Source organism: Struthio camelus, chromosome 6 (genome assembly GCF_040807025.1).
Source record: "Struthio camelus isolate bStrCam1 chromosome 6, bStrCam1.hap1, whole genome shotgun sequence".
Lineage (NCBI taxonomy): Eukaryota > Metazoa > Chordata > Aves > Struthioniformes > Struthionidae > Struthio > Struthio camelus.
Genome location: NC_090947.1, coordinates 33925320 through 33940732, shown reverse-complemented (window position 1 = coordinate 33940732; position 15413 = coordinate 33925320). Strand labels below are relative to the sequence as shown.

Genomic DNA, 15413 nt, shown 5'->3' with positions numbered 1-15413 from the left:
ATAATAAAGATGAGAGTGACACAGACTAGCCTTTGGGAGTCTTCACCTCTTCCAGAGCGCTATTTTCAGCCTGCAGGTTGGGTTGCATTTCAGCTGGTCCAAAAAGAGATACTTCGATCCTTCTTCAGCCATAGCAAAAACTTTGTTTAAATTGAGGCGAGTGTAGGTGGGAGTAAAATAAAGGGAATGAAGTATCTGGGTAGATTTTATCAGGTGTAATTCCTGAAATACACAAAGGTATCCCTGGGGTGCATATTGCCTGCAGATTTAAGTTTTTTAGCTTTTACATGAAATTACCTCCAAATTTAGAATAATAATGAACACAGGCTTTTGTGTGAGTTTTTAGGAAAATTACCAGCAAGTCATCATTTTGTCATTTAACTAATTTTTGCCCAGCATACAAAACTACATGCAGAGCAGCTTACAAAATAGTGTTATGAAAGTCATACTAAAGCTATTATCAGTAAATAAAGGTGCAATTTAGTTGTTTCAAGTGAGAGTGGAGAGCTGTGAATTGTTGATGACAGAAGGTGGGTATTGGAAATACTCGTGTAGGTGAGTGAGTGGGTTTGCAGGGCTTTATGCAATTGGGTCCTGATGGCAGTTTTAAGTGTAGAAATACAATACCACATTGCAGAGTTGGGCTAAATTTTCATGCCAGTTTTATTGGGGCGTTCCTATGGACTTTTCAGCTGCTGAGAACAGGTTTGTGCCTGTTGGAGGAATTTGCTTAGATGGTTAGATGGGAAAGGAAGGAATTTCAAATGGTGCCCAAGGGTGCTTGGGTATCAGGCCTGTAGCGCTATGTGAAGAAGTTCATGCTGGTTGTGGAGACACTGTGCATAAGGTGAGACGGTATCGTTTAGCGGGGTCCTTTCAGGAACGTGCATGTGCCCTGTCTGTGTTGCATGGCTCCTTCATTTGCAAGAATCAGCAGCCATGAATCACAAGCCCAGTGTAGCTGGGGTGAAAAGTAGTAGTTTTCCCTCTAAAATAATTGAATTCTTATTTGGAGATTGAAGCAGCACCCCAGGTGCCTTGGAGGGGGGGAACCAGCTGCTGGGTTTATGGTGACCATTTTGCTTGGTTGTATTCATCAGTCACCCAACTGATGACTTCATTGCTCCCCAGTACAGAGCAAAGTATGTTTGTTAACCAGGCAGCAGGTGTTTTAATTGGTTCATCTGTCTGACTCCACAGGAGCGTCTCCTGCTCTCTGTACTTCCTCGACATGTTGCCATGGAGATGAAAGCTGACATTAACGCCAAGCAGGAGGATATGATGTTTCATAAGATCTACATCCAGAAGCATGACAATGTCAGGTAAGAACAACAGCCTGCCTCCCAGCTGCCAGGGGAAGGGACCTTTCCAGCACTTGGCACTTTGCACCAAAGGAGGAAGATGGCAGCAGCCTACGATCCACAATAAGAGTAAAATCTTGGAAGTGTCACCAGTTGACTTTTGAAAGTTTGTTTGTAGGGCAGGAGTCCATGCGTAGGACACTTCTGCAACGTTTTCCTCTGAGAAGCAACTTAAGTTACAAGCAGGTGGTCAGCTAGAGCCAGCTCTCGGTACCTGCTCGATGAGCAGTCAGCCACCTAGTGCTTTGTGGCTCCTTGGTCTACCTGGGAGAGCAGAAGAATTGGGTGTCAAATCTCTGGCAAGCGGTGCAAGATCAGACACGCTCTGTGTTGCGATCTGACCCCATGAGGCTCTGAATGCCCTTGTTTCCCTGGGGTTTCCACTGTCTACTTCCCAGGGAAGAGGGAAAGAAGTAGTACTGTAGTTGCTTGATATCTTTATATGCTGCCATTACAAAGTAAAGTTTTACTTAATCTCGATGCTATTTACCTCCGCTGCAGAACCTGAAATCTTTAGGATAACGTCTATCTCTGTTAGCCAGGTCCTGACAATGTTTAAAAGCTCTGTCTATGAGTTCTGCTGAGATAGAGGGACTAGGGATAGTTTCCTTCGTTTCCCTCCTCCACCTCCACTTCAGACAAGATGTTCTCCTATAAATGGCTTGTGTAGCTTTCTCTCTTCTGTAGCTTTGAGTATGTCAAGGAGTTATGTTTTCTGCTACTTGGTGCTCAACAGGTAGAATTTCAAGAAGTGGATTTGTTACATCTCTTAATATACTGCACCCCACATAAGCTCCATTAGATGATTCTGTGACATTCACTGAAAATCCACTTAAAATTCTGAAACACTTAAAGACTGTGACAAGCTGACATTTCCTTAGCTTTGAGGGTGGAGGGGAGAAGTAATGTACAAGCAGAAAAGTGGGAGGAGATTGCCCACTCTTGAATGTAGAGTCTGATACAAACTCTCACTGAAATCAGAGCAAGCCTGTGTGCTGGTTTGGATGGACTTCAGTTCAGCCCTTCGTGGTTTTGATTTTGACTGAGTAGTCTGGTAACTGATAAACAGCCACTAGCAATATAGAAGGCAAAAATGTCCGATATAGAAGACTATAACCATTCTGTGGTGAAAAATAAAGAATATACATGTGACAATGAGGGTGACTGTTCCAGCAGTTGAGAAGAGCCTTTCCAGAGGACTACTCAGCCGAGTGTGTGCAACAGTAGAATAGACGATATTTTTTGTCTTTACATCCATATTTTCCTTAAAGGTACTTAGCTTGCTCAAGAAAATTTGTAAATGTTTAGTGATAGATGGTGTTTGTGAATTTTCCTACTAGAGGGATTATTTGCTCTGGTACCCAAAGGTCAGCTTGACATTCAAATAGAATGCAAGAGGTTGGATATGACATGAGACTGATCAGTATGGTGTTATATTCTTTCACATCAATTTCTATATTTCATTATTTGCAGGCTTGAAAGATGTGCAGTACAGTCAAATCTTAGTAACGGTGATTATATCCGTAGGATGATGCTTCTCTGAAAGCAAAGTTTTGACTATATCACTAAATACATAATAAACAATAAGCTAAATTAACAAATGAACATATTTAAAGGGAGAGAGGGAGCTGAGAGAATGATTAGGAGGAGAAAAAGAAAGCTGAAGTTGGCAGCTGGTAGAGAGAGATGGACATATCAAAAGAACAATAATAATAATAATAAAGGCACGTGATCCGTGATATGAAAAGAGAAAGCAGTTTGTGATGATTTTCAGTTTTGACTGGTAGGTAACATGAAAGGTGGAGCATGTATACATAAATGGGTATTCTTTTTATGCAGAAATCAGCTTTCTGGAGTATCCCGATGGATAGCTAAAAGGAAGCTTGCAAACATATAATTTTCATATCTTGCCTATTCATTGAATGATATGAGCATTTGTTCATATTATAATATTATAATAGTTAACCTTCTGCAGTCTAAAAATAGTTTTAATGCTGTACCTCATGGTGATGAGTAATTAGGATTGAGCCCTTGCAGATACTTGCAGGTCTGCAGCGCAAATGGAAGCTGAGGTCGCAACAGGTCTTGCAAGGGGAAGCAACTGAAATTGTATCTTCCTCAAGGTATGGACTTTGTCGTCTGTGACTGTGAGGTCCTAAATCAAACCCCAGAGACATCAGTGAAAAGGCTGTCAGTCACTCCACTCAGTAGATAAGAAATAGGAATGAAATAATGTAAGGGTTAGAGGAAGCATGTCTCTACGATTCTGAGCATTACTCACTGAGTAAAGTAATATGAAAAGGTGGAGGAATTTGCCCCTTGGACTGTAGTTTGGGAAACAGGCTTTGCTTTCAGAATATGCTAGTCTGTTTTAAATAACATGTCTTATAAACTCTGAAACGTGTGGAGGTTATAACATGATTAATTATATGTTAGTTGACAGCGATCAATATTAATGTGTAAATGCAGAGTTCTCGATAAACACATAACCCCTTAATAAAAAAAGGAATTAAAACTTGCTAATTATAGCCTAACTGGCACAGCCCTTGAACGCATGCTTTAACATATCAAGAAGACTTAAATGTGCGTATGAACTTGCCATTTCACTGAGTTGGTCAGCCATGCAATTCAACATATAGATATGTATGTGTATATTCTTTTCTTCGTTTGTTTCTTTCTTTCCTTCCTTCCTTCTCTCTTTGTCTCTTTCTTTCTCTTTTCCACTCGAGAGCTTTTTGTAGCCATTACACATGTACTGAGAGCAGAGAGCAGGAAACTTCAGAACATCTCATTTTCATACACTTTAGGGAAATGAATAACTAAGTACGAATACTCAAAAAGGAAATATGATTTGGAACAAATGACTCATTTCACACTAGGAGTTCAGCATGGAGCCTTTTCTCTTGCCTGGGTGCACTGAAACCACCTTTAGTGGGAATTACTGTGGATGATTTTAAAGCATTTATGTGCACCCGGAAACACCTTGTTGGCGGGGGGTAGTGCCTCGATGATGTGGATTAATGAATTGGCTGAATATAAGCAAGCGGGCTCTTTACCTTTCATCGGGAAACGCTCAAGGAAAGGCTTTTGAGATTAGAACACTCCAAGCGATTTTGTTTTATTTTTTTTCCCCCCTATTCAAAAATGTCATAAGAGCTAAGTTTTTATGAGCTAAAGGTTATTGTGTCAAGGCAATTGAGAAGTATTTTAAGTTGATGCAAGGGTGCTGTGCCCAGCCATTGAATCTGGCTTCCTGTTGATGATTTATGAACAGAAGCATTTCCTTCATCGTTCATAGGAGTGGGAAGGTCTGTGTGTGCACAGAGGTGCCTGCTTCCCCCCGCCATCGCCTGCCTGCAGCAATTCTCTTTTTCTGCTCTCCCAGATCAGTTAATACAGGCAGATTTATAAATAAAAAGTATAGCGGATGAGAATTTTCAGTTGCTGCTGATTTACAGGTGTAAGATTGCTGTCATGATGCCTTGTCTCTGGGAGCTTCATTTATACCGAATCTTAGGGGTGAGGTTACTCACTGATCTCACCGGCAGGACAGAAATAATGAACCTCGCTGACACTGGAGGTTTCAATCCAGCCCAATTTAACTTTGGCCCTGCGGCCTCTGGAGGCACAGGAGTAGAGCTTATTCAGTTACCTTGTTTAGACATTTTGTATGAGAGAAGCAGTTTACTAAATTCTGTTCTGGGCAAGATTATATATTTTAATTTCCAGGGCTGATTGGGTCTGGGCTTTTGGGACACCTCTGATTTTAATTAAAAAACAAACCTAAACCACTCCACCTGCAGAAAATGTTGTTATAAAATTATTATTGAAGTTACTGTGTGGGTTTTTTTTTTCTATTTTAAAATAAGAAGTCCTTAAATGACTAGTTCTGCTATGAAGTTCTTGGGTTTTTAGTTACAGTTTTAGACGCTTTAAAAAAATGACATGTGTAGAACAGAGATCTTCCTTAACTGCCAGTAGTAAGTCTATAACACACAGCCATGATCCTTCAATACGGGGCAGTGCTGGCATGATATTGCGAACTACGCTCCACTCCTGTTAGAGGGTGGGTATATCTGACTGTGGAAAAAGATGAGGCTTTTATGCAAAAGTAAAGTGGTCTCTCTAACCTGACTGGATAAAAGCAAATCTTTTTAGAGCCTTATCCGGACTTCCTGTGAATGAGTTCATAATCTCCTGCTTATTGTTATGGAAAGTAAAGTTCAGAGACTAAATTATCTACAATGAAAATAAAATTTCCTGTCATTTTTTCACAGCAAAATTTGTTTCTAGACTATGTTCCCCTAAAGACTTTAGGGTGATGATGAAGCTAGGATGAAGAGGTTTGGGTTTAATACACTCTGTTTAGATGCAAAGGAATGGAAACTTTGAACAGGGAAAGGAAACCGCCCCCTCCCCCCCGGTTTGTTTTGTTGAATCGGAGTTAACTTTGACAAATGCAGAATCTTAGAGCATGACTTGACCTTTCCCACACGTGTGTTTTAAATATCAAGTCTATTGTCAAATGCAATGAGGAAAGGAGTTCCCAAGACCGTGCAAGTAATTTTGGGTGAACAACAAGGTGAATTATGTAACTGAATCAGTTCACTTTATCATGAATGAGATTATGCCTGATAGACAAACCCTAAAATGCACATAGATTGTATTATTTAAATTGTATTATTTAAAATGCTTCCTAGGTGGAATTTGAAAAGCTTTACATTACTATTGCTATTTATATCCCACTACAGTGATAATGACTTTAATGTTATCTAGGTTTGGCCAAATATAGTCATCTCAGTGCTATAAAAGGAGGCTTGAAGTTCTCTGCGAAGGGATAAAGGTTGGCTTTGTCATTTAAATTCCTTTGATGAACTGTTTCAAGAAGCTTATTTTAGGGCCAGCATCCAAGCACAGTGAAAGTGACAGCTTCCTCTTTTCTCTGCTTCACATAATTCTTATGAATCATGTCCTGAACAATATTAACCTGATCTCATAGTTTTTTTAAACATCTTGACAACTTGAAGAAAACCATTTGCAGAAATAAAACAGTAGGATCTATTTGCTTTCAGCTTTGTAAGTGAAAAACATGTTTAGTTAGTTTTCTGATTTAAGTTCTAACACCAAATCTTCTCCCTTCAAAAATGGCCATTAAACATTGTAAGTGGAGCAAACCGTTGCCCTTTGGCTGAGTGTCAGGATATTCAGACCAGTCATGCCAACTTAACCTCTCTCTGCCTTATAGATGTTGCGATGCTTAATCAGTTGTTTATGAAGTGTGTTAAATTCTTAGATTGCAAGATGCTATGTAATTGCGTGTCCCGGTTTGTGAACGTTTCAACTAAGCAAACATTTATTTTCTCTGCCCCTGCACAGAGGACATCCAGTCTCAATATTTCTTGGACTTAAAGGAGTTATCAATCTAAACAGCGTTGCAAAGCTGGGCTCTGATTGCAGCTAGCAGGGGCGCTCCCATGATAGAGCTGTAATTGGGCAGGCAACAGCATGCCGAACCAACGTGCTACCTAAAGGTGTATTCTTGTTGGTGAATATAGGCATGGAACTGTTTTTTCTGGCTTGCAAATTTTAACATGCCTTTTGAAATGCTGAATGAGTTTATAACGAGGAGTAATCTATCAAGTCCGGGTCAGATAGGTGGGATGCCTTCGAAGGTCGTTCTGCCAATAGACTGTTTTTGCTCAGGAGCTTGTCTGGGTTCTGTTCTAATGCATTTTCATGAAAGGTCATTAAAGCTAAGCAGAAACTAGTTTAATTTTAGCATTTTTAATAAATAAGACTATGGTATAATGTACGTAAATGGGTGATGGTTCTTCCCTGGATATTTTCAGAGATTCCAAGAATAATCTGTTGTCTTGGCCAAGGTTTATGTAGCTTGAATTTCTATGGAAAGCCTAATTGTTGGGGAAGGGTGGCACCAGTAACCGCTGTAAATATTTCCTACGTGATCCACCTCCTTCCTTGGTTTCTCCCCTTTGCGGGGGGGGGGCGGGGGGAGGGGGGGAAGTGATGGTTTATGCTTGAAGATGAGGAAGGTTAGCATTAAGGAGGAAGCCGAAAAGGAGGTTTTATGCATCTCTTACCTAGTGACGGTACTCTCCCTGCTGGTCAGGGAGCTTTGATATCCTCCCTAAACGTGTTCATGGGTTGGCTAGTTGTTTCTCTGCGTCAGGTATTAGCAAGAGCTCTACCTGGATTTGTTTGTTGAAGGCCTGTGCCCATGTGCAGTAGAAGGTCATTTCTGCAGGTAGACAGGGGGGAAACTCTGGGTTTCATACGGGTTTAGGTGCCCCATGCAAGTAATTGCCATGAGTTCTGGGTCAGGCTGTAGGCCAAGAAGAGTGAGTGGGAGGGAAAAGAGCAACCTTCCCACGCCTTTTCCCTGCAGCGATGACAGGAGTGAATTTTACTTTTTCAGGAACTCCTGTGTCTCCCTGTCAAGAACCAATTCCTAGGTACCTCACCTGTATCTGCCTGGAGTGAATCTTAGCTTTTTGATTTTCCAGAAATCCTGATTGATTGATTGATTGATTGATTTTTAAGATTGAAGTAATTCTTAGGAAGTGTCAAGCTAGGTTTCACCCATGGGTGAAGGTGAATTACTCTGCAGCGATCACCTGACTCGTCGTAGCTATTTGTTGTTTTTGTGAGAAAAATCAGTGTCTTTTGGGAAAAGGCATTCAAGCTAAAATCTGCGTGGAAAGAAATGTGTTTATTTTGCAGCAGTCGTTGCACGTGAACTTGACATGAAGGCTGTACAGTGAGCTTGAACCCCCTAATGTTAAAGAGGCATTTCAGCCACAAATCACTCCCTCTTCTGAGTATGGATTTGTTGATGATTCAATCCTGAACTTTTAAGCCCGAGGACAGGGCAGGTATATATATTTTATCCAATCTACTTCTTTGTGAAGTAGAACACAGCACCTATTAGGAAGAAGAAACACACGGTAACGTGTGGAAGTATTCGTCCGACTGTCTGCAGATCTTTCTTTTTGAACTGGGAATATATTGTGATCTTGGTCCCTGCTGGGAACTCCTGGCGTCTTCAGCAGGACGAGTGAGTCTTGTACCCTCCAAAGAACAAAACAGATAAATAACTGGCTGCAAGGCACCCTGCTGGATGCGTTACTTAGACACGTGTGCTGTAATAAAGATAACATCCCAAAAGTGCAGTGTGCCAGGTGACTGCAGATCTGCAGCCACCAGCAGGCCAGCAGCAGTTAGGAAGGCTCTGTGATGTATAATTCACACCCTGCTATTCTGAGTTTACACAAGGGTCTGTGAAGTTCACAGGGTGATGATGGATTGAAGAGCGTTAGATGTTTTAATGATGAAATACTGTGGCTAGTAATTTGGAGAGAATAACGAAGATGCCTGCAGAAGTTTACAGAGCGGTATTTTAGCTCAACAAGGTTATTTGGAGTCTCTTTTTTCCTTCAGGAGTACTAGAAATAAATTAAATCTGAAAATAACGCAAGTCTCGCTGCTGATTGACCTGATAGTAAAAACAAGTAAGCATCAAATGATGTTTATTAAACAAATCAATCTCCAGTGTCTTCTATTCTGGAGTAACTTTGAGGAAAAAAAGTTGAGTCATCTCTGAGCAAAACTTTATTTTTCTGAAGACTTGCTGAAAGTTAACCAATTACTGTGTCATGTTATTAACATGCAAATGGTTTTAAGAACATTGAGTTTATATAATACTTGAATAGCTTCTTATTAAAATCATCCTACCTTTTTGCTTCCTCCTTAGGCTATAATGACTGAAAAGCAAAAATCATTTAAACTTTTTATTCTGTAATGCATTGAGCTGTGCAAAACTTTTTAAACCACTCTTTTTACAGAAGCTCTAAAACAGAAGCACGATTTTAGATGGGGATGGATTAACTTCCCTTGTTTTGTACTGTATTTATATCCCTCAACAACTGTTGCTAAAGGGTGCCTGTGTTCTTCCTGGTTTATATATAATTTTTAGTCTGGATAAATGATGAAGAAGAGGGAAAAGCTGAAACCAGTTAGTGAAGAGGAGCTCTTAGGAAGCCTGGTATCTTATGTCTCTATCTCTTCTGTTAATTTTCTCATCTCTAATAATGTGTCTGGGCAGTTCTTTCCTCAGTGCAAAGCTAATTTGAGTCTATGTCCTCTAGTCACTGAAAGTTGCCGTATATTTTTTTAAAATTTCCTCCTTTTTATTAAATTTACTCGGAACTGACTAGGAGGTTAAGAAGTTAGGGAAAGGCTGCCACCAGATGTGCTGACTGCACGGTTCCATAAATTGTGTTTCTGTAAGAAACTGGGCTGAGAACACGGTGCTTAGGAGAAAGCTGAGCAGAAATGACAAGCAACCGAAAGACTGCATCCAAGAGGAAAGGGGGAAGAAGGCCTAAGAGATTAAATAAATTCCAATACATGCTGGCCCTGTGGAACAATGGAAGTGCTGTTTTTAGAAAATGGAGATTTTTTTTTGGTCCAGATATAAAAGCCCTAGGAAGATGCACGCAGTTAAATGGTGGGAATAAGGATTTCTAAGACCGGGTCGGTTCTGAGGACTTGTTTGCAAATATTCTTAAGAAACCGTGGAGAAGGGCATGTGTTAGCTTTACTTGATCTGTGGTATGATTTTAAAAAGCAAACAAAATGAAGGAATATAAGTGCTTTCTTCCATGATGCCATGATCTTTTATCTGCTGCTACATGTGTGTTTGGCAAATATCTGAGGCTCTCAAAGGCACCAAAAAAGTCTAAAGATACTGTTGGCAAGTAAACACATCCCTTTTTGAGTTGAAGTCCTGAATGAGACCCTTAAATATGTAGGAGGATGCTGAGGGTTTGAAACCAGCTCCCTTAATTCCCCTTCTACAGAGCTGACCCAGAGCCCGCGAGCCCGGTGCTGAGGCTGTGCTGTCTGCTCCCTCGCGTTCAACCTGACTCTGTGCTCCCATCAGCAAAGTATTTTCTCCTAGTTGCAGAGAAGCACAGCTTGGCATCCCACGTGAAGAGGAAGGCTGAGTGCGAGAGGCCACAGGGAATTACCGCAGCAAAGGGGTATAGTTTGTTGCTCCGCCATGACAGTTCATTTGTTTGGTTTTGTTGGTGTTGTTTTGGAGTGTTTTATTACTTGAACAAGAATTCTCTGCAGAATCTGATAATACGCTGGCACTGTTTCGCACTCATTGTGGGGAATGCGTTGCTAATAGTATGTTACTAGGACAACTCTAGCTCTTCTGGCAGCCACTTAATTTCCATTATCTCCAAGGCCTGGCAGACCCGTAAGTGCTGAATGCAGTAGCAAGTTGGAAAAACGTTTTGTACCATCTTGGAACACGAAGGAGATGAGAGATGTACGTCCAGGAGCTGATGGGATATTTATCTAGAGGAGAGAGAGGCATAAAAGACAGGAAAGACCAGAAAACTTGTGAGAGCAAAGAGCAAATACAGTGATTGTTAGCAATAACTGGGGGAAAGGAGAACAGAAAAAACCCCCATACTTTTTTTAGATAGTTGGTGGTTACGTGCCCTAGCAGTTTCGATGGGGAGCCTCTGGTGTGGGAGCTTGCACACCAGTGGCCTGCCAGTTTCTGCAGTGATTATCTCCAAAGAATGAGCTAATAAGAATCAATTTGCCGAACAAAGCGAACAAAACTTTGGCTTCTGCTCAGGGGAACTTGAGCAATTCTAGTTATAGATCAGGCTTCAACAGGAGCCAAATGTTGATCCATGAAAGTGTAATTATTCTGTTTCATTTGGAACCTTTCGTCCCGGATTATATTCAAAACTACCGTAAGTCCCATTATAAGATTCTTTTTCTTTCCAGCCAAGAGGAAAAGAGGCCTTTTGAGTTAATAGCTCTATTTTGTTTTAATTAAAAATGAGGAAAAAAACGCCTCTTCCTTGCCTTTCTTTAAGAATCTTGCCTTCTGTAGAATAGCAGCCAACAGGTTGTGGTTGTGGTTTAGGATAATGGGTCTGGCTTCGAGACCGGTTTATATTGTAGCATATAAACGGTGAGTAAGTGATATTCTGTTTTTAAGATACAGTGGTGAGTGTTATTTTCAACTACAGGCTGAGTAAATTTTTGGTGTTGAGATTGGAAGCGACTACAGATTGCTTGCAGATTGCCCACAAAGCATGAAACTGCAGATGCAAGTTACTTGCTGAGCTCCTTTTCCTTGGAAGCATGTGAAGAGCGGAAGGAGTAAACTGGAAATAGAATATTCTCTAGAAGTGTAAAGAGGACTAAAAGAAGAGAAAAAATAGTGTTGGAGAATCATACAACTATACAAAACTAAAGATATGTTTCAGGATGAAGAAAAAGTGATTTGGCGGGGGGACTTGTGATTTTGAGAACAGCATAGGAGGGTGATAGTTCACCCACTATAAAATAGCTTATATGTTAAGAATCAGCCATATGCCTGAATAACGCTAACTTCGTTAGCATTTATTAGATCATTGTACCTCACTTAAACTAGTGGATGCATATATTTATTTACATTATTTTTGTGTGCTCTTTCATGTCTATTTTTCCGAATTCAAGGAACATTTCTAGTGGAAGAACATCCTTGTGATGTGCTTTGTGAAACTGTGAAAGTTGTATTTTATTGGTCTGTCATGTCTCACAGCTTTTTATTTTTCCATTGATAGATCAGACGCAGCATTTATTGTATTACTAACAACTGACTAAATTCTAAGTCATCTTATTAGAAAACGAGCGCTACCGGGAAACACCTCCTTGCATTTTTATCACCTTACGCTCGCATATCCTTATGTAAGTATTCCCTGCTGTGAGTGAACCCCCGCAGGAGGAAGGTAGGGCAGGGGAAAGAGAGAGACTGAGATTGACAGTGCTTTGTTTAATTTGACCTGGTAGAGAAGCTGATTAGAGCTCAGAAATTCCTGGCTCCCATTACAAAAACATCCCAATGACGAGACTGTGAAGGCTCTGGCTGCGCTGCGAAGGAATTGTGCGGAAGAAACAAGCAGGGAGCGTGCACCATCACGCTCGCTCTTTGTGTTGGGCATTTCTTGTGATTGCCGGCTGCACCTGCAGGAGGAATTAGCCTTAAGTTTCAGCTGGGCTGCCACGCCAAACTGCTGTCTTTATTTCTTTTCCTCACAAAAATGAAAACCCAGAGAAATTAATTAATTCAGTTGACATTGCAAGTGACAGAAAGTACAACACAGAAGTAGCCACGATCTGAAGAGACACATCTGATGATGCACACCCTTCTCCTCTGGAAGGACAGAGGCTAGACCCACTTGCTTAAGACGTTGGTTATTCGGATTCGGTTTTCCCATGTGCTAGAGGGCATTTGAGTCCACATCTCCTGGGAGAGGCCCTAACCAAATAAGGTGTCCTCCTGCTCTTTTGTTAACTCTGTTTTGCTTTTTGTATAAAAGAATTAAACCCTGGAGCAGCGGCTGGAATCCCACTGTCCTGTGTCGCGGAAAGGTCCGTAACCAGCAGCGCAGAGAGTGCTGCTTGCTGCCTCTGCCTCTAATTACTCTGAGTATTTTATACACAATGAGCAGCTGCAACATGAGGTCCTGAGGGCACCCCTGTTCCCAATCCAAAATAGCCTGTTGTCCAGTTCAGGCTCGATTCAGACAGAGGAAAGATCTGAGCCATGTTTTCTCACTTCTCAAGCAGGGGTCCTAAGAAACAGTTTCCTAGCTTGCCTTCTCTTTCCCTTCATATATAGTTGGCATTTACAGAACACTAAAGAATAAAGGATGTAAGTACGTGTATATATTTCTGTTCCATAAAGAAGCACTGGTCTGTTGTGACAGGCCGCTGGTATTGTAGCTGGCAGGTATATAGGCTCCCTGCAAAGATAGGCTGGAGTATAGCAGGCAGCAGAAATGTGGTAGGGATGTTCTTAAATACTGGGCACACATCCTTTTTTATTGTAGCTGCTGACTTGTCTGAGCCCTGTCTGTATTTCTTAATCCGAAAAAATAACCAATCAAGTCTTCCTGTCAGGTGCTATCATGAGACTTAAAACTGAAGTGAAAATAAATCAGCGGAGTTTTCTGGCATCAGTAGTCCTTACTTGGATATCCACGGTATGTATGAAATACCAAGGAAGGGCAGAGGCCAACGTGATTCTGGGGACGGTTTGCTTTCATATCTGACCACTGTTAACTTTCTCTAGTTCTGTTTGTAAAGATGCTGTTGACTGAACGTTGTCAGCAGCGTTTTTTTTCAGTTGCATAAGGACTGGGAAAACAGGCGCTGTCTGACTCTTCCTCAGCGAAAGGCTTTCAAGTTAAGCCATGGCTGCAGTTATTGTGCTCTAGCTGTGACACTATAAATAAAGTTATTAACATCAATATGTAAATGGGTTTCTATTTTTGTTGCCTCTATTGTTTGTAAAATCTAGGGCAGTTATTCAGTAGGAATCATCTGCTGTTTAGCACTGAGCCTACCAGCACTGGATGCTGTGTGGGCTGCTAGGGTTTTTTTTTTCTTCTTCTTTCTTTCTTTCTTTCTTTGCACTGGCTTTTAGAATCTAGCTCCTTTGCAAGTTTGTTTCTTGTGGTCTGTAAGAAATAGACTGGTTGCGCTAAGCATTTTCAGGCTTCCGGAGAGCGGCTTGGTACTTCACAACAGAGAATCGTCTCTTGATATCTGAACTATAGGAGCATTAAAGGCAGCTACACAAACATCAAATACCGCAGCTGCTATTCGCCTTAGTGTGCATCTTGCAAATTCCAGTTTGTTCCAAGATCTTAATAGTTTCTGTTTTGTTTGTGTGCTCCGTTTCCTTCCTCTCCCCTTGCCACCCCCCTGGAACTGCCCTGGGCCATGGTCATGCCGGGAACTTGTACCCCATTAATTAGTATAGTTGCAAGTGATACAGCATCCCTGAGGGATGGCACAGATACATTCGTTTAGACCACTTTATTTTATACATACATACATACATACACACACACACAGACACACACACACACACACACCCCACCCCACTTTATTAATACTTTAATATGGTTATGGCTAGTCCTATATAGAAGAAGCAAATTTTTCTAATCTAAGGCATCTGTTTAGAATCCGGAAGGCATCTGTGCTCGGGACAGGACGTGTGTCGCTGTGATGGTTAACGAACACGGCACAGAACAAATGTCGAGCGTAGGTGAGGCATTACTGACTGAAGACCTACATGCTCCAGTTTTATGTATAGTTTGTTCAAACTTCTTCCTGCCCCGGCAGTGTTGCAAGTCCCTGGCCTCTCCGCATCCGCCCCGGAGAGCATCCCAGCCAGTTTGTCCTGCGACTCGTTAGCCACAGTTTTAGTGCAGTTGCCTTAGTCTGGAGACGAGCACGCATCCACTGCGGCAGTTTAATGCCGTCTCATGCAGCTTAGTGAAAGGCCATTGCGACACTCGCACGCTAGCAAACTGTGTCTCTAATTTCATTCCTTGCTTGAACTTGCATTTAGTTTTATTGTATGTACAGTAGATGAATGTATAGCAGCGTTTTAAAAGTTGTGACACCTGCTGTTGTCAGAACTGAACTCGTCCTTTCAAATGCCGGGCACTTTGTTTCATTTTCTATAATTAATCTTCAAATCACAATTGCTGCGACTGCAGGGGCTTACAGGGTGAGCGTAAATAGGCTAGACTGTTTTGCATAGGTAGAAAGGTCTGACCCAGTAACTTTCCTCTTATTTTTATGATCTGAGACACATTACCATGCGAGTATGTGTATATATATATATGTATGTATTTTTTAAGTGCTCTCTAAGGTGGCCTTCTATGTTACAGAATAAATCTGGTCAGAGTGTATTGATTTTATTGGTAATAGTGCAGTGGCAAACTAATAACTGTTTACGGGAACTTCATTTGGAGATGATATTTTGCAAATATCGAGAGTAGTGGGCAAATGGCTTAGTGAAATATCTTAATGCATTAACACAGAAATGAAATTTTCCAGTGGAGCATGCAAGAAAAAAGCTATTTCTTTATATGCAGATCTATTATTCTAGTGATGGCAATTACAGTAATTCTCTTGAAATCAAGATAAAATTATATGCTG

At 41.1% G+C, this 15413-nt stretch overlaps 1 protein-coding gene across 3 annotated transcripts in view; it reads left to right on the top strand.

Moving 5' to 3' along the window:
* ADCY5 (adenylate cyclase 5) overlaps positions 1-15413 on the top strand; it is a 230513-nt gene that overhangs the window by 139035 nt on the left and 76065 nt on the right. For all 3 annotated transcript variants that reach the window (XM_009685731.2, XM_068949063.1, XM_068949061.1), the window contains exon 3: positions 1201-1322. In XM_009685731.2, coding sequence (XP_009684026.2) covers positions 1201-1322 — 122 coding nt within the window. The remainder of the gene's footprint in view (positions 1-1200; positions 1323-15413) is intronic.